We start from the raw sequence: 19,288 nt of genomic DNA, 5'->3' as shown, positions 1-19,288 counted from the left end.
GAAGTTAAGTGACTTGCCCAAAGTCACACAGCTGACAAGAGGCAGAAGCGGAATGAGAACCCATGAGGGGAGGCAGACAACAAAAGATGAGGGAACTGAGCCCCAGAGAAGTTAAGTGACTTGCCCAAAGTCACACAGCTGACAAGAGGCAGAAGCGGAATGAGAACCCATGAGGGGAGGCAGACACCAAAAGATGAGGGAACTGAGCCCCAGAGAAGTTAAGTGACTTGCCCAAAGTCACACAGCTGACAAGAGGCAGAAGCGGAATGAGAACCCATGAGGGGAGGCAGACAACAAAAGATGAGGGAACTGAGACCCAGAGAAGTTAAGTGACTTGCCCAAAGTCACACAGCTGACAAGAGGCAGAAGCGGAATGAGAACCCATGAGGGGAGAGAGACAACAAAAGATGAGGGAATTGAGACCCAAAGAAGTTGTGACTTGCCCAAAGTCACACAGCTGACAAGTGGCAGAAGCAGAATGAGAACCCACGAGGGGAGGCAGACAACAAAAGATGAGGGAACTGAGACCCAGAGAAGTTAAGTGACTTGCCCATAGTCACACAGCTGACAAGTGGCAGAAGCGGAATGAGAACCCACGACCTCTGACTCCCAAGCGCAGGCTCACTTAGTGAGCCTACTATTACCGACAGCAGGGCCGAGCCCTGAGTAGGAAAGAGTGTTGTCTAGTGGAAAGGGCAAGAGACTTGGAATCAGAGGACGTGGGCTCTAATCCTGGCTCTGACAGTTGCCTGTGGGGTCACTTAACTCCTCTATGCCTCCGTTTCCTCATCTGTAAAATGGGGACTCGTTGCCTGTTCTCACTCCTACTTAGGCTGTGGGCAGGCATGGGATGAATGCTTTCCAGAGCCTTTTCAGGCCCAGAAACCGACTTTCTAAAGCTCTTCACAGGGTTTTCCCATTCTCTTTTGGTACATTTTGAATGTGAGGAATGGCGGCTGGAGAGGGGCCCCTCCTCTCGCTCTTCCTCAGCATTGCCATTCTGGCTCCCTGGGGGCCAGAAGAGAGGTCTCCTCAGTCAGTCAGAGGTCAGGGGGAGGAACCCAAAGGCAAAGGCAGAGAACAAGGCTGAGAAATATTTGTATTTCTCCACCAGGAGGTAGGACAAATAGACTTTAATGCTTTTCAGGCTGTTGGTGCTATCCAGCCCAGAACGAAGCGAAGAAAAAAACGGTAAGCCTGAAATGACAGTTATTCTGGGGTTTTGCAGAGCGTCTTTTGGGGGAAAAGAGAATAATTTTCCAGAACTCCATGGCACAGAGCTCTCAGGTTCTGTTGGCCATTTCCCAAGGCTGGCTACTTCCTTGAAAATGGGGGCCGCCCTCACCCTAACCCTGACAGACTTGAGATTTTCTCCTGAAGAAAACGCCCGCTTGGAAATCGGAGGAGAAGATGGAAGGGTCGGGTCGGGGTGGGAGGGAGAGGGGCCTTCACTGATTTTCTTGTTTTCCAACCAATGCTTCTATTTTCAGTGCAGCGGAGTCCGCGTACGTTTGAGATACCTGCACCCCGGCGAGATGAAATCAGAAAGGCAGGAGGCCGGCCAATGCTCAGCCTCACTGAGGTGAGGCGCAGATAATCATCAGTTCGCTTGCCAGACGGGGAGGGAGGCTCGGTAAAGCGGCTGGCTTGCTCTCTCCCGACCATGCACAACGGATCCTGCTGCCCCATCCAAGGAAACGCCATCGCCCGAGTTATGCCCCCCTTGCTGATTCTGGCCTTCGTGCTCGGAGCTCTGGGCAACGGCCTCGCCCTGTGCGGGTTCTGCTTCCACATGAAGTCCTGGAAGCCGAGCACCGTCTACTTATTCAACCTGGCCGTGGCCGACTTCCTCCTCATGGTCTGCCTCCCTTTCCGGACCGACTACTACCTGAGAAACAGGAGCTGGAACTTTGGGGACATCTTCTGCAGCGTGGTGCTGTTCATGCTAGCTATGAACCGGGCGGGGAGCACTGTCTTTCTCACAGTCGTGGCGGTGGATCGCTACTTCAGGGTGGTTCGCCCGTACCACGTCCTGAACGCAATCTCCACCAGGACCGCGGCGGGCATCGCCTACGCCCTCTGGGCCGTGGTCATCGCGGTCACGGTGTACCTGCTGATGGAGTCCCATCTGTGCGAGCGGGCCAACGCCAGGTCGTGCGAAAGCTTCATCATGGAGTCCTCCAATGGCTGGCACGACATCATGTTCCAGCTGGAATTCTTCCTGCCTCTCGGTGTCATCTTGTTTTGCACCCTCAACATCGTCTGGAGCCTGAGGCGGAGGACCCGGCTGGCCCGGCACAGCCGGATGAAAAAGGCTACCCGGTTCATAGTGGTGGTGGCCGTCGTCTTCATCACGTGTTACTTGCCCAGCGTGTCGGCAAGGCTGTACTTTCTTTGGACAGTGCCCTTCAGCGCCTGCGATGAGGAGGTCCACTTGGCGCTCCACGTTACCCTCAGCTTCACCTACATGAACAGCATGCTGGATCCTCTGGTCTATTATTTTTCCAGTCCCTCGTTTCCCAAATTCTACACAAAGCTCAAAATCGGAGGCCTCAGATCCAAGCCCCCAGGAGACTTGAAGGCGCAGAGCATCAAAGGGATGCCACAGTTGAATCTCGGTGGAGAGAACTGCAGATGTTTGGAGGGAGGCGTCCAGGACACTCCCAGGGGGACTGAAGAGCATCACAGGTCGAAAAAGATGAGAGGACAGATGGAGGGTCTCAAACAATCTCCAGCCCGTGGTGGGGTTTGAAAGCATCACTGTCACCACCAAAACAACTATCACCCCGCAGGCTCGGTCTCCTCCGTATCCTCCTCCTCTTTCTAATGGCAATGTGTTTCATTTAATTGGCTCTCCGTGCCATTCCGGCTGATCTAAGTGAGTGTGGGTTGTCTTTAAATGTTTTAGTTCAAACACCAGGTTCATGTCGGTAGGACGGCTGGGGGGAAAGATGGCTGGGTCTGTGTGTTTTTGAAAAGTTTTGCAAATTCCACACTTTACATCTCCTAAGTCCCACGCCACAACTTTCTTCCCACTTCAGCACTGATGTACATATCCCTCTACTACTTCCTCCTATTTGTAATTTACTTTAGGGGCCGTCACTCCCACTAAGATGGTCAGGGATCCCGTCTACTAATTCTACTGTACTCTCCCATGAGCTCGGTACAGTGCTGTGCACACAGTAAGAGCTCAATAAATACTTCTAGACCACGAGCTCATTGTTGGGTAGGGACCGTCTCTATCTGTTGCCGAATTGTACTTTCCAAGCGCTTAGTACAATGCTCTGCACACAGTAAGTGCTCAATAAATATGATTGAATGAATGAATGAAATACGATCGATCGAAGAACCATCTGGGCTGCTCTGCGTCTTTGTCGTCCTCCCAAATTCTAGGGCGGGAGCCAGAAAGAAAGAAAAGCAGTCTCGTTGAGCACACATTCAGCAGGGGGGATTTCTGCAACTCTGCAATTTACAGCAGATGCCGAAGGATGATGGTGAACTGATTTTGAACCTGCCCCTATTGTCTCAGCCTAGTGTCCCTGCCCAGCTTCGCATGAGGGCTGAGGGCGTGAAAGAAAGTGACTGACCTCTTAGAATTTGCCAAGTCCAAGATAAACGCTTTGATCTGGTGGAAAAAAATTTGACCCTCAGAGGTAGAGCAGCTTGCGGGTTCCAGAACTGCGTGTTGAAAGGAAGGCTAAGGTCCTAAAACAGCAGTGAAGCAGAGCCAAGATTGGAATTCATTACTCTCGAGTTTCTGGGACTTTGTTGTGATCACTCAGAGGTCTTGGGAAGAATGAGTCAAGTATTGCATACTTGCAAGCGCTATGGAGCCTGACACTTTCAGACAAGGCTGGAATAAAGCCATGGAGCGAGTTGGGCTAACGGGTTACAGTGGGCCCCAAATCCAAGTTTTCCCCTGGCCCGCCTGCTTCAGAGCCATCTTCCCTTCCTTGACATTGCCAGGGCTGTTTTTCTTCCCAGGGCAGGAGCTGCAGCTGAGAAGAGGGGCGGGATAGATGCAATAAACTCCCCCGAAGGTCATGGAGGATCACAAAGGGCAGCTCAGTTAGCCAATCACTCAGCTATATGTATTGACTAATCAATATTGATTTATTGACTAAAGCCCAGAGGTCCGTTCAACCATTCCAGAAGCAGCGTGTTGTTGGGGATAGAGCTTGGGCCTCGGAGTCAGAAGGTCATGGGTTCTAATCCCAGATCCCCCACTTGTCTGCTGCGTGACCTTGGACAAGTCACTTTACTTCTCTGCGGCTCAGTTACCTCATCTGTAAAATGGGGATTGAGACTGTGAGCCCCCACGTGGGACGGGGACGGCATCCAAACCGATTTGCCTGTATCTACCCCAGCGCTTAGAGCAGTGCCTGGCACAGAGTAAGCGCTTAACAAATACCATAATTATTATGAATATTATTTCCATTTCCATTCCATTATGCATATCTTTAAATGATTTATTAGAAATTACCTATTTATTCATATTAATGTCTGTCTCCCTCCCCTAGACTGTAAGCTCATTTTGGGCAGGGAACATTTCCGCTAATTCTGTTGTACTCTTCTAAGTGCTTAGAACAGTGCTCTGCACAGAGCGAGCACTCAGTAAATACCACTGATTGATCATAATAATAATAATAATGGCATTTATTAAGCGCTTACTATGTGCAAAGCTCTGTTCTAAGCGCTGATGAGGTTACAAGGTGATTAGGTTGTCCCACGGGGGGCTCACAGTCTTAATCCCCATTTTCCAGATTGAGGTAACTGAGGCCCAGAGAAGTGAAGCGACTTGCCCAAAGTCACACAGCTGACAATTGGCGGAGTCGGGATTTGAACCTGTGACCTCTGGCTCCAAAGTCTGTGCTCTTTCCACTGAGCCACGCTGCTTCTCAGGGATTGATTCTGTTTCCAACAGCTCCGTCACATAGCCTGATGCCGTAATTGAACAGCTGGGGAAAATGAGTGGCTTGCATAGGAAGGATCAGTTAGAAAAAGGATAAAAAGATGCTGATCAATCAATCAGTCAATCGTATTTATTGAGCGCTTACTATGCGCAGAACACTGTACTAAGCGCTTGGGAAGTACAAATTGGCAACATATAGAGACAGTCCCTACCCAACAGTGGGCTCACTGTCTAAAAGGGGGAGACAGAGAACAAAACCAAACGTACTAACAAAATAAAATAAATAGGATAGATATGTACAAGTAAAATAAATAAATAAATAAATAAGTAGAGTAATAAATATGTACAAATATATATACATATATACAGGTGCTGTGGGGAAGGGATGTTAAGGTTCCAGGAGGTAAGTTTCAGTCCTCCGCTATCCCCTCTCTCCCTTCCATGTGAAAGATGGCCTGGCCTTGTCCATTCCAGCACAAGGGTCTTTTTTCTTACTCTGAGGCAGTCAGTAGAATGAGATGGGGATTGATGAGTGTACATCTGGGGAACCGTTGGTGTAAGAAATTACATCACATGCTCACTCCCGGGAGGAAGGAGAAGATTCCAAGTTAACTTTAGCTCCATTCTTCAGTTGATCCGCAAACCAGAAACCAGGAGAGAGGTTAACCCAACCTCACTGCTTGCTATTTCTCGACATTCATTCGTACAGTCGTATTTATTGAGCGCTTACTGGATGCAGAGCACTGGACTAAGCGCTTGGGAAGTACAGGTTGGCGACATACAGAGACGGTCCCTACCCAACAACGGGCTCACAGTCGAGAAGAGGGGAGACAGACAGCAAAACAAAACATGTGGACAGGTGTCAAGGCATCAGGACAAATAGAATTAAAGCTGGATGCACATCATTAACAAAATAAATAGAATAGTAAATATGGACAAGTAAAATAAATGGAGTAATAAATCTGTGCAAACATATATACAGGTGCTGTGGGGAGGGGAAGGAGGTAGGGCGGGGGGGATGGGGAGGAGGAGAGGAAAAAGGGGGCTCAATCTGGGAATCAATCAATCAATCGTATTTATTGAGCGCTTACTGTGTGCAGAGCACTGTACTAAGCGCTTGGGAAGTACAAATTGGCAACATATAGAGACAGTCCCTACCCAACAGTGGGCTCACAGTAGGAGCTCATTCCCAGGACATTTTACGTCTGCTGAAGGCATTGCTATTTTTTTATTCTTTCATCCTCCCATATGCCTGGCACTGATGTCTTGGTTTTACAGGTGGGGAAACTGAAACACATAGTGAGGGGATAATAATAATGACAATTATTAAATGCTTACTATGGGCTAAGCACTGGGTTTGATACAAGATAACCAGGGAAAACTCAGTCTCTGTCCTCCCTCACGGGGTTCCCAATCTAAGAGGTTGAGAGAACAACCTCATGTTGCCGACTTGTACTTCCCAAGCGCTTAGTACAGTGCTCTGCACACAGTAAGCGCTCAATAAATACGATTGATGATGATGAACAAGCACCCCTCCTCTAGACTGGAAGCTCCTCTTGGGAAGGGAGCATGTGTACCAACTCTGGTACATTGGATGCTCCCAAGGACTTAGTACAGTTATTGGCACATCAGAAGTGCTAGACAAATACCATCGGTTGATTGACTCTTCCCATCTCACAGATGATAGAGGAAATTGGGCACAGAGAGGTTAGACCACTGGCCCAAGGTCATTCAGCAGGTCATAGAGTGGCAGAGCCAAGGTTAGAACCCAGGTGTCCTGACTCCCAGATGTACGCTCTTCCTACTAGGCCAATGCTGCCTTTCCGTGAGTCATCCGAGGCCACACAGGAAGATTAAGGCAGAAACAGAACTGGAATTCGGGACCCATGTATTTCTAAAACCTTGCCACGACCCCCTTTTTTTAATGGTATTTGTTAAGCACTTACTATGTGCCAGCCACTGTATTCATTCATTCAATCATATTTATTGAGCGCCTGCTGTGTGCAGAGCACTGTAGTAAGCACTTGGAAAGTATAATTCAGCAATAGAGACAATCCCTGCCCACAACGGGCTTACAGTCTAGAAGGGGGAGACAGACATCAAAACAAGTAAACAGGACTCAATATAAACAGAATTTTAGATAGATGCACCTCAAAATACGTAAACAGACATCAATCAATTGTAGAGAAGAAGCATGGCTCAGTGGAAAGAGCACGGGCTTTGGAGTCAGAGGTCTGGGGTTCGAATCCCAGCTTCGCCAATTGTCATCTGTGTGACTTTGGGCAAGTCACTTAACTTCTCTGTGCCTCAGTTACCTCATCTGTAAAGTGGGGATTAAGACTGTGAGCCCCCTGTGGGACAAACTGATCACCTTGTAACCTCCCCAGTGCTTAGAACAGTGCTTTGCACATAGTAAGCACTTAATAAATACCATCATTATTATTATTAATTGTAATTATTGAGTGCTTACTGTGTGCAGAGCACTGTACTAAGCGCTTGGGAAGTACAAGTTGGCAACATATAGAGACTGTTCCTACCCAACAGTGGGCTCACAGTCTAGAAGATATATAAATAAAAATATAAATAAATAGAATTATAGATATGTACATAGATGCGTAAGTGCTGTGGGGTGGGGAGAAGGGGGGAAGAGCAGAGGGAGTGAGTCGAGGTGACGCAGAAGGGAGGGGGAGCTAAGGAAAAGGGGGTCTTAGTCTGGGAAGGCCTCTTGGAGGAGGTGAGCCTTCAGTAGGGCTTTTGGTGGATTTGAGGAGGGAGGATAGTCCTGGCCAAAGTGAGCCAGGGGTCGACAGTGGAACAGGAGAGATCGAGATTCCCCCTCCGAGATTCCCCCTCCGCCAAGCTAGCTCCCCCTCCGCCAAGCTAGCTCTCTTCCTCCCTTCAAGGCCCTGCTGAGAGCTCACCTCCTCCAGGAGGCCTTCCCAGACTGAGCCCCTTCCCTCCTCTCCCCCTCGTCCCCCTCTCCATCCCCCCATCTTACCTCCTTCCCTTCCCCACAGCACCTGTATATATGTATATATGGTTGTACATATTTATTACTCTATTTATTTATTTATTTTACTTGTACATTTCTATCCTATTTATTTTATTTTGTTGGTATGTTTGGTTCTGTTCTCTGTCTCCCCCTTTTAGACTGTGAGCCCACTGTTGGGTAGGGACTGTCTCTATGTGTTGCCAATTTGTACTTCCCAAGCGCTTAGTACAGTGCTCTGCACATAGTAAGCGCTCAATAAATACGATTGATTGATTGATTGATTGAGGCACAGTGAGAAAGTTAGCAGCAGAGAAGCGGAATGCGCAGGCTGGGATGTAGAGGGAGAGAAGGGAGATGAGGTAAGAAGGGGAAAGGTAAAGGAGAGTTTTGAAGGGAACAGTGAGGAGTTTTTTTTGGTATGGAGGTCGATAGGAAACCACTGGAGATTTTTGTGATGGGGGGGGTGACATGCCCTGAACATTTCTGTAGAAAGATAATCTGAGCAGCAGAGTGAATAAGAATAACAATGATGATATTTGTTAAGTGCTGGGGTAGGTACAAGGTAATCAAGTTGCCCCACGTGGGGCTCACAGTCTTCATCCCCATTTTCCAGATGAGGTAACTGAGGCACAGAGAAGTTAAGTGACTCGCCCAAAGTCACACAGCTGAGAAGCGGCGGAGACGGGATTAGAACCCACAGCCTCTGACTCCCAAGTCCCTGCTCTTTCCACTAAGCCATGCTGCTTCTCAAGAATATATTACACTGACAGTCTTTTAGACTGTGAGCCCACTGTTGGGTAGGGACTGTCTCTATATGGTGCCAACTTGTACTTCCCAAGCGCTTAGTGCAGTTCTCTGCACACAGTAAGTGCTCAATAAATATGATTGATTGATTACACTGAACTGTAATAATAATAATAATGTTGATGATGATGGTATTTGTTAAGTACTTACTACGTGCCAAGCACTGTTCTAAGCGCTGGGGTAGATACAAGGTAATCAGGTCATCCCACCTGGGGCTCACAGTCTTAATCCCTATTTTACAGATGAGGTAACTGAGGCACAGAGCAGTGTGCTGGTCTAAGCACTGTGGTAGATACAAGATTCATTCATTCATTCAGTCTTTCATTCAATCGTATTTATTGAGCGCTTACTGTGTGCAGAGCACTGTACTAAGCGCTTGGGAAGTCCAAGTTGGCAACATCTAGAGACGGTCCCTACCCAACAGCGGGCTCACAGTCTAGAAGGGGGAGAGAGACAACAAAACAAAGCATATTAACAAAATAAAATAAATAGAATAGATATGTACAAATAAAGTAAATAAATAGAGTAATAAATACGTACATTCATTCATTCAATCGTATCTGGTTGGACACAGCACTGTCCCACAGTGTGTTCACAGTCTTAATCCCCATTTTACAGTTGAGGTAACTGAGGCACAGGCAATTTAAGTGACTTGCCCAAGATCACACAGCAGACAAGTGGTGGAGCTGGGATTAGAACCCAGGTTTTCTAATTCCCATGCCCATGTTCCTTGCACGAGGCCACACTACTTCTTCGAGCCACATTACCCCTCAGTGGGCTTGGGCAAATGCAAATGCAAATTCAGCATTGATTGCTCATTAATAGTATAAAACCCAATCAAGAATCTCTAAATTCTACTCTTCAGCTTTCGGTCCCCTTAAATTATCATCCTTTCCTGAGATGCTCTTTAAAGTTCAAATGAATAAATATTGATAATAGATGAAGTTATTGTATCAATCAATCAATCAATCATATTTATTGAGCGCTTACTGTGTGCAGAGCACTGGACTAAGCGCTTGGGAAGTCAAGTTGGCAACACATAGAGACGGTCCCTACCCAACAGTGGGCTCACAGTCTAGAAGGGGGAGACGGAGAACAAAACCAAACATATTAACAAAATAAAATAAATAGAATAGATATGTACAAGTAAAATAAATAGAGTAATAAATATGTACAAACATATATACATATATACAGGTACTGTGGGGAAGGGATAATATACAAATATATTAGAACGTTAAAATACGCAATATAAGTACAGTGCTCTGCACATAGTAAGTGCTCAATAAATACGATTGATGATGATGATGATAAGGCATTTATTTTGACTTCAAGTTTTTTCAACTCCCATTCACCCGCCCTGATCGTATGGAAGTCATCGGAACCCTTGTTACCTCCATATTTCAAGTGTCTACTCACCGTCACCCCGTTGTTGGGGAGGGACCGTCTCTATATGCCGCCGACTTTTACTTCCCAAGCACTCACTAATTATCCTGTTAGTGTCATAAGGGAGAGGGCAGGAACTATTACACATATTCCAACATGATGAAAATTAGATCCTGACCTAACTTCGGTACCATGTTCACAGTTTCAACATTTGGAGACGTTCACCTGCACAGTCTCTATACAAGGGTTAGGGACTTAGGAAAAAAATGACCATAAAATTCAGTTTGTTCATTTTTTTATAAGTCCCTAGAACATGACATAAAGCCTTCTTATCAGGAAATGGTAATTAATGGTCATTAAAACTTCTCAAGAATCCCCCCCTAACTTTTCTCTCTGAAAGCAGGGTAGAGTGGGGCTTCCAGTCAACTAACAGTTAATGAAGGTAGAAGCAGGAAACAACCTTATGTCTATTACTCAGGAAGATGTGACTTTTCCAGTTTGTCCGGTCAGGGGGTTAAAGATGTGTGACAACTTTCCAAGGATATTTGATCCCACTCTGTGGAGATATCATGCATGAGAGAACAAAGGGCAGAATCTCCCCGTGCCTCCAAAACTCCAGGAGGGGAAGTGACTTATTTGAAATTAAACAGCAGCTTGAGGCAAAATCGTGGACCCAGCTCTCTCGCATGCTCAGCCTACTGATTCACACGGCCTCTCTCATGACTCAAAGTTACTGTGAGTGTCTGTTCTGCAGGAACAAATGGTAATATATTAACCCTGGGCTGTGGGTGGGGTTAGAAATACCTTGGGGTTTTTTCCAAGTTCAGGGTAGCAGGGAGTACATTGAAGAACTTAGATTTGTTACCTCAAACTCACTCTGTTTCTTCATCAGACATCCCGCAATACGCTTAACAATCGTGATTTTTAGGGCTCCTCCTCCAATCAGTCAAACCATCAGTGGTATTTATCGACCCCTGACTGTGTACAGAGCCCTATACTAAGAGCTTGGAAAAGTACTGTACAATAGAGTTGGTAGAAACTCATTCATTCACTCATATTTACTGATTGCTTACTGTGTGCAGAGCACTGTACTAAGCACCTGGGAGAGCGCACTACAACAATAAAGACACATTCCCTGCCCACAACGAGCTTGCAGTCTAGAAGGTGGGGAGACAGACATTAATATAAATAAATAAATGACCGATATGTTCATAAGTGCTGTGGGGCTGGGAGCGGGGAAGAGCGAAGGGAGCAAGTCAGGGCAAAGCAGAAGGTGAAATGAGGGGGCTTAATCTGGGAAGGCTTCAATAAGGCTTTGAAGTGGGGGAGACACTATCCCTGCCCTCAAGGAGATTACAGTTTGGTAGGATTCTTGCCATCTGAAAGGTCTAAACTTCCAACTACTGGGATTCTGCTTTCAGCCAGATAGAGGTGGGGTCCCCAAAGCCATGGTCAGACCATGGTACCACAGCGTGGAGTGAGATGGGTTCCCAACTTCCACTCTGGCTGCTGAACTGGCACATCCTACTCCCGTAAATGGGAGCTTCCGGGGCCACAGAATGATAATAATAATACTTAGGGTATTTGTTAAGCGCTTACTACGTGCCAAGCACTGTTCTAAGCGCCGGAGTAGATACAAGGTCATCAGATTGGATACAGCCCATGTCCCGCATTGGGCTCAGAGTCTTAATCCCCATTTTACCGATAAGGGAACTGAGGCACAGAGAAGTGAAGTGACTTGCCCAAAGTCACACAGCAGACAAGTGGCAGAAGTGGGATTAGAATCCGTGACCGATTCTCAGGCCCACGTTCTATCCACTAGGCTATGAGCCGGTCTGTCCTGGGGAGTGTTTTGGGGGATGCTGCCGTCTGACTGGCAGCGCAGCGAGAAAAGTGAATTCTCTCTGTCTCTTCCCTCTCTATTTCCCCCTCTCAACTCATCCTTCCTTCTACTTCTGGCCCCACCCACAGTGACCATGCCTCATCCTGCCAAAGATGACCAGAATCCCAGTCAGTTTAAGTCACACTTCCTTTCAGTGCGGTTATCCGGAGTACTGGATCCCCATTTAACCGACAAGGAAACTGGGGCACAGAGAGGGTAAGTCATTTGTCCAAGGTCACAGAGCAGACGAGTGGTAGACCTGGATTTAGAACCCAGATCCTCCGACTCCCATGCCTGTGCCCTTTCCATCAGGCCACTCTGCTTTTCAGTGCCTGGAGCATTAAGTAAGACACTGTCATTATTTGTCATTATTTATTCGTTCATTCAATTGTATTTATTGAGCACTTACGGTGTGCAGAGCTCTGCACACCGTAAGCGCTCAATAAATACGATTGAATGAACGCGTGAACTTGGGGGAGTACAATACGACAACAAACAGACACATTCCCCGCCCACAACGAGCTCACATTATTTGTCCGCATTGGCTGCCATAATAGTTATATTTCTTACAGTTTTGAAGTCTACAACTCTGAGGGCTTTGCAGACTCCCGTTGACAACTTCTGCTATCAACCATGAGGTTCTGTAGAGAAAATGTATGTCGGTGGTACTGTCTTCGTAGAGCATAAGTCACTGGAAGGCACCAACCACTTGTGGCTCAGTGGAAAGAGCACGGGCTTTGGAGTCAGAGGTCACGGGTTCGAATCCCGCCTCTGCCAAATGTCTGCTGTGTGACCTTGGGCAAATCACTTAACTTCTTGGAGCCTCAGTTACCTCATCTGTAAAATGGGGATTAAGATTGTGAGCCCCACGTGGGACAACCTGATCACCTTGTATCCCCCCCCCAGCGCTTAGAACAGTGCTTTGCACATAGTAAGCGCTTAACAAATGCCATTATTATTCCTTTAGACTGTGAGCCCACTGTTGGGTAGGGACTGTCTCTATATGTTGCCAACTTGTACTTCCCAAGCGCTTAGTCCAGTGCTCTGCACACAGTAAGCACTCAATAAATACGATTGATGATGATGATGATGTACTGCTTTGCTAGGCCATGTACGAAGCTTGTTCAGATGCACTCTAAGCATGCAGATGACAAGACATGTTCAAATAAATAATTTAATGTTCTGTTTAAGGTAAATATAGGCACTATCCTCCCCATCTCAAGACTGTAGCTTTGACTTTGTCCTTGGCGGCTCCTTCTCACTCAGCCCCTATATTCAGACCGCGGCCAAACCTGTAGTTTCCTCCTTGACACCACTTCCAAGAATCTACCCCTTCCTCTCCATCCAAACCGTCACCACGCTGGTCCAAGCTCTTGTCATATCCCACCTCGACTCCTGCGACAATCTCTCCAGGAGATCTCACCATCGCCACTCTCTCCACTTTATACTTCACTCTGCTGCCCGGATCGTTGTCCTAAAGCTTTGTTCTGGGATCGTCCGTCGACTCACTCTGCAAAAACCTCCCATGGCTGCCCATTCCTCGCCATATCAAACAGAACCTCCTTCACCTCTGAATTTTAGGCATTCAACCAGCTCTGCCTCTTACTTATCCACACTCTTCTCCCACTAATAATAATAATGATGGCATTTATTAAACACTTACTATGTGCAAAGCACCATTCTAAGTGCTGGGGAGGTTACAAGGTGATCAGGTTGTCCCACGGGGGGCTCACAGTCTTAAACCCTATTTTACAGATGAGATCACTGAGGCACAGAGAAGTGAAGTGACTTGCCCAAAGTCACACAGCTGATAATTGGCGGAGCCGGAATTTGAACCCGTGACCTCTGACTCCAAAGCCCGTGTTCTTTCCACTGAGCCACACTGCTTCTCACGAACAGTGCTTTGCACATAGGAAGCGCTTAACAAATACCACCATTATTATTATTATTATTACCACCCAGCTCTCATGCTTCGGTCCTCTAGTCAGCTGATTCACTCTGCCTCTTTCTAACCTCCTGTCAATGTGGTCTTGTGCAAACCATCCCACCTGCCTGAAACTTCCTTTACATTTATTCATTCATTCAATCGTATTTATTGAGCGCTTACTGTGTGCAGAGCACTGTACTAAGCGCTTGGGAAATACGAGTCGGCAACATATAGAGACGGTCCCTCCCCAACAGTGGGCTCACAGTCTAGAAGGGGGAGCTTATTGGAGTTTACATCCGGTAGACAGACCCTCTGTGAGCCCACTGTTGGGTAGGGACCGTCTCTATATGTTGTCAAATTGTACTTCCCAAGCGCTTAGTACAGTGCTCTGCACACAGTAAGCGCTCAATAAATACGATTGATTGATTGATTGCTCTCCCCACCTTCAACACCCTTTTGAAATCACATCTCCAGGAGACCTTCCCCTAATGATTTCTCAGATCCCCAACCTATTTCCCTTCTATTGCCTCTTCAGCCCTTCCTCTTCACCTAAGCAGTTGGGCACTTGAGGAGCAGTGTGGCCTAGTGGAAAGGGCACAGCCTGGGAGTCAGAGGACCTGGGTTCTAATCACACCCCTACCACTGGCCTGCTGGGTTACTTCAGGCAAATCACTTGGCTTCTCTGTGCCTCAGTTTTCTCATTTTTAAAGTGGGGATTCCCAACCTGTTCACTCTTCTACTTGGACTGTGAGGCCCATGTGGAACAGGGACTGTCTCTTGCCTACTTGTCTCTTACAGAGAAGCAGCGTGGCTCAGTGGAAAGAGCACGGGCTTTGGAGTCAGAGGTTATGGGTTCAAAAGCTGTGTGACTTTGGGCAAGTCACTTCACTTCTCTGGGCCTCTGTTGCCTCATCTGTAAAATGGGGATGAAGACTGTGAGCCCCCTGGGGGACAACCTGATCACCTTGTAACCTCCGCAGCGCTTAGAACAGTGCTTTGCACATAGTAAGCGCTTAATAAATGCTAGCATTATTATTCTTACCTAATTGTCTTGCATCTACCCCAGTGCTTGGCACATAGTCAATGCTTAGCAAATACCACAGTTATTATTCCTCACACCTTCTTGAGGCTCATGTGACCTTACTGATCTTTACTCCGTATTACTCCCTCTTATCAATAACTTGTTTTAGTATCTGCCTCCTCCGCTTCACCTTAGGATCCTTGAGTCAGTTATCATGTCTAATAATTCTACCATACTTTCTCAGTCATTTACTACAGTGCTTTAAAATATCAAATATGTTGCCAATTTGTACTTCTCAAGCGCTTAGTACAGAGCTCTGCACACAGTAAGTGCTCAATAAATACGATTGATGATGATGATCAAATCCAAATGGTTACTAAGCAAGTGAAAGCGACAATAAGAACACCTGGAATATTTTAAGTTTTTCTTGCGCCCATTCTTCAGTACAATTGATCCGATTAAACTCAGCTTCTTGCAAGTGTTACTTCCGCTAGGAACATTTTTAGCCTCACAGAGTTGCCTTTAATGATTCATCATGGAAATTTCTACATACAGTAATACCTGGTTTGGTGATGGAGTGAAGAAGGGACACTAGCAAGACAAGACATGTCTAAGATCCACTAAGAACAGCCGAAAAACCTAATGAAATTCAGAGCTGTTCCACTCTATAGTTTAACCCAAGAATGGAGAGCCTCAATTATTAAACAAACTCTCTCTTGAACGTCAGTTGGAAAGTCTGTTGAATTCTCTCAGGGAGGAGAACAGCACCATGGAGAAACTGAGAGAGAAAAAAAATCACTGAAAAGTTAGTTCCTCGAGCTGGGAGACATCATGAGAAAAATATTCACTCTTCTTCATGGAAAGGAGTTCAAATAAGGTTAACTTCTTTCGTCTATAGCAACTGACAGGAAAAGGTAATAGGGAAATGAGAAAACAGGGCAGTTGTGTAGAAAAGTTTAACAAAACATACATCACACCCTTCATCGGTATAAATTTCACCAAATCTATGTTCCTAATCCCAAACATTTTGTTTCCCTGAAAGTAACTGTTAATGATTACTTCAGTAAACCCAGAAGTCCAAAATCAGTGAGAAGAAAAATGTTTGTTTCATTCTTCTAGACTGTGAGCCCGTTGTTGGGTAAGGACTGTCTCTATATGTTGCCAACTTGTACTTCCCAAGCGCTTAGTACAGTGCTGTGCACACAGTAAGTGCTCAAGAAATACGATTGAATGAATGAATTTGCCCCTGGAAACTATTCCTAGAAAATCAAACCAGAGCCAAGACCAAAAGAAAAGAGTCCTTTCTATAAATTCAGATTTTCCAAACAGTCTGCAGTTGCAGAACCCGAAGCTGAGAAATTTCAAATAATGCTCAGAATGTCGAGACACTTGGCCCTGAAAAGGAACCGGCAATATTTTCAAAGGCTTTTAGAACAATCCTGAAGGAAATCATGGGAAACGCCTCTGAAAGTGTCTGAAGACCGTACTGACTGTCAAACATTTTTTTTTTGTTAAATAAGCACACCCACCAAGCATTTATGAGATTTTGCCGGGAGCCTTTCCTCTGCAGACCTACGCACCCACCCCTCTCGATGGAATGTCTTTCTCTTTCAAATGGCACTCTGCCTGATTACGTTTGCTACATTTTATCCTTATCCTACTCATTCGGCTAAAACGTTGTGCCTCTCAAAAAGTTCTTTTTTGACCCAAGGGATTTTTTTTTGGTTGGGGGGGGGGGGGTGTTTACGCAAACAGCTGCTAAATTTGTTTAAGCTATTTCACAGCTTCCTGGTAACCATTCAGTCACCTATTTCAACACTCCGCACATAACATAAAGGCGTGCACCCCTGCGCGCGCACACACACAACACACACACACACACACACACGCTCTCCTCTTTCCTTGAGCGTTCACTAGCCAAGGCAGTAGCTCTGCCTCACCAGTTGTATTCAGGAGGCTCTTCTGGTCAGGACCGCCCGAGCCCGTCATTCCGTAGCCATGAACAACAAGACCTGCTGCGTTTTCCGAGACAAGTTCATCGCCCAAGTACTGCCCCCCGTGCTGGGCCTGGAGTTTGTGTTCGGAACCCTCGGCAACGGACTGGCTCTGTGGGCCTTCTGCTTCTACCTGAAATCCTGGAAATCCAGTCGGATCTTTCTGTTCAACCTGGCGATCGCCGATTTCCTTCTGATCTTCTGCCTCCCGTTCTTGACCGACAACTACGTGAGGAAGTGGGACTGGACGTTCGGGGACATCCCCTGCCGCCTGATGCTCTTCATGCTGGCTATGAACAGGCAGGGCAGCATCATCTTCCTCACGGTGGTGGCCGTGGACCGGTATTTCCGGGTGGTCTACCCTCACCACCCCCTGAACAAGATATCGAACCGGACTGCCGCCGTCATCACCGGCCTCCTGTGGGGCGTGACCATCGGGCTCACCTCGCACCTCCTCTTCACTTCCCACCTGGAGCACTTGGGCAACTCCCGCTTCTGCAGCAGCTTCGCCATCTGCCCCACTTTCCGCTGGCACGATGCCATGTTCCTCCTGGAGTTCTTCCTGCCCCTGGGCATCATCCTGTTCTGTTCGAGCAGCATCGTCTGGAGCCTGCGGCAAAGGCAGCTGGACAAGCAGGTCAAGATCAAGCGGGCCATCCGGTTCATCACCGTGGTGGCCATCGTGTTCGTCATCTGCTTCATGCCCAGCGTGGCCGTGCGGATCCACATCTTCTGGCTCCTCCATACCCGGGGCGTCCACGACTGCGAGGTCTTTCGCTCGGCCGACCTGGCCTTCTATATCACCCTCAGCTTCACCTACATGAACAGCATGCTGGATCCTCTGGTGTACTACTTCTCCAGTCCCTCTTTCCCGAACCTCTTCACCAAGCTCATCACCTGCCGGCTCATGTCGCAGCCAAAGGGAGAGTCCGACAACAACCGCAGCACTAGTGCGGAGCCCACGGGGGACTTGTCCCTGACCTCTCCGGTCAGTAGCAACCGGCTGCAGAGCCTCCCGGATGTATTACTCACCAACCCGGAGAGGACGCGGAACGCTTTCCATGTGCCGCCTACGTCCCCTTGATGCAGCTAGCGTCCGACGGAGGAGGAGGCTTGGAGAACAGAGATCTCTGGACTGGGGTCTTCGCGGGGCCCAGGGCAGCCCCCAGGGGTGGGGAGGGGGGGAACTCGGTCTGAAGTCACTTGATGCCTTTAGATCCAAGGAACTGGAATACCACCAACGGTACGGACACTTGCCACCCGAGGCGGCGGCTCCTCTCGGTTTCCCAAGGCCCTGGATTTCTCCGTCTTAAAGGTGGCAAATCTTCCCGATGCGTTGGTAGAGTGAGCAGAAATGCTTCGTGCTGCAGGCTGAGAGATCCGGGTCAAGTCTGGATGAAAGGCCTCCCAGCCTGGAGGGTCCCCGCTCCAGGGACGGCGTTTGAGCGGATCCCGTGCTCCGGGTGGTACCCGTCGTAGCTTTTCTGCTCATCTTTCACCAGAGGAAGACGTGAGGATTTCGGAAAACCGGCATCTCTGCCGGATGCACGAGCTGGAAGACCGGGATCACCCAAGATTCTGGTGGGTTCTGATAGAAGGCTCTTGAGCCTTGGCTAATCCTTCTACTCCATATGCGGAGAAGAAGGAAAGTAGCACAAGATGGTATGTTAGTTAACTAGAAAGAGCTGAATTAGTAATATTGAATGGCATTCGAATCAATCCATTTTTAACTTGTTAAAACTTGAGAACCTGAGGACTTTTCTCTGAAGAAATCTGCCTTCCTTCTCCATTTGTTTTTATTGTGGAAACAGAAATAAAAGCTGGACCACAAGTACTTCTAATCCATTTTTAACTTGTTAAAACTTGAGAACCTGAGGACTTTTCTCTGAAGAAATCTGCCTTCCTTCTCCATTTGCTTTTATTATGGAAACAGAAATAAAAGCTGGACCACAAGTACTTCAAATTGCTTCTCAAGTCTAAGGGGTGACTTGGCAGGGGGGCATTATTTAATCACTATTTTTGTTTACCTGCATATTTTCTGAATTTTTCATTTCAATAAACCTGGATATGAGAGATATTCTTGGGTTGCAAGTTTCTGTCTAATGGGACATGGAAAGGTACGGAGTTCATCTGGGTTACATTTGCTTCGTGTTTTTTTTTTAATCAGGATTTTAGCCAGAATATTTGACTTGGAATGAAAATCTTACTTCCCACTTTGTTTCAGTTTTTGAATCAGGGAGGGTCACTCTTTTGAATATTTTAAACTTTAAATTAAAGCTCTTGTCTTTGCACAGAATCAAGAAACTTCAGAGACGTGAAGAGGCATGTCCCTGGCCTCCTGATTTACTGACTCAGACTGGGTCAAAACTC

At 47.1% G+C, this 19,288-nt stretch overlaps 2 protein-coding genes across 3 annotated transcripts; both read left to right on the top strand.

Annotated features, from left to right (window-relative positions):
- The first annotated feature begins 1,564 nt into the window (after positions 1 to 1,564).
- On the top strand, positions 1,565 to 2,752 carry HCAR1 (hydroxycarboxylic acid receptor 1). The gene has a single exon (XM_038762737.1). The coding sequence runs from the start codon at positions 1,664 to 1,666 to the stop codon at positions 2,750 to 2,752; it is 1,089 nt and encodes a 362-aa protein (XP_038618665.1). The 5' UTR covers positions 1,565 to 1,663.
- A 9,514-nt stretch (positions 2,753 to 12,266) lies between these two features.
- Positions 12,267 to 18,020, top strand: LOC119942666 (hydroxycarboxylic acid receptor 2-like). Of its 2 annotated transcripts, XM_038763553.1 has the most exons (2): positions 12,267 to 12,288; positions 16,921 to 18,020. In XM_038763553.1, exons 1-2 carry the CDS (start codon positions 12,267 to 12,269, stop codon positions 18,000 to 18,002), a joined length of 1,104 nt encoding a protein of 367 aa, XP_038619481.1. In that variant the 3' UTR covers positions 18,003 to 18,020. The 2 variants fall into 2 exon arrangements, with proteins under 2 accessions (XP_038619481.1, XP_038619482.1); XM_038763554.1 differs by lacking the exon at positions 12,267 to 12,288 and having other exon boundaries at positions 16,839 to 18,020.
- Positions 18,021 to 19,288: the final 1,268 nt, after the last annotated feature.

This window comes from Tachyglossus aculeatus, chromosome 21, assembly GCF_015852505.1.
Source record: "Tachyglossus aculeatus isolate mTacAcu1 chromosome 21, mTacAcu1.pri, whole genome shotgun sequence".
NCBI classification, from domain to species: Eukaryota; Metazoa; Chordata; class Mammalia; order Monotremata; family Tachyglossidae; genus Tachyglossus; species Tachyglossus aculeatus.
The sequence above is the reverse complement of the archived record's forward strand: the minus strand, read 5'-3'. Positions and strand labels throughout refer to the sequence as shown.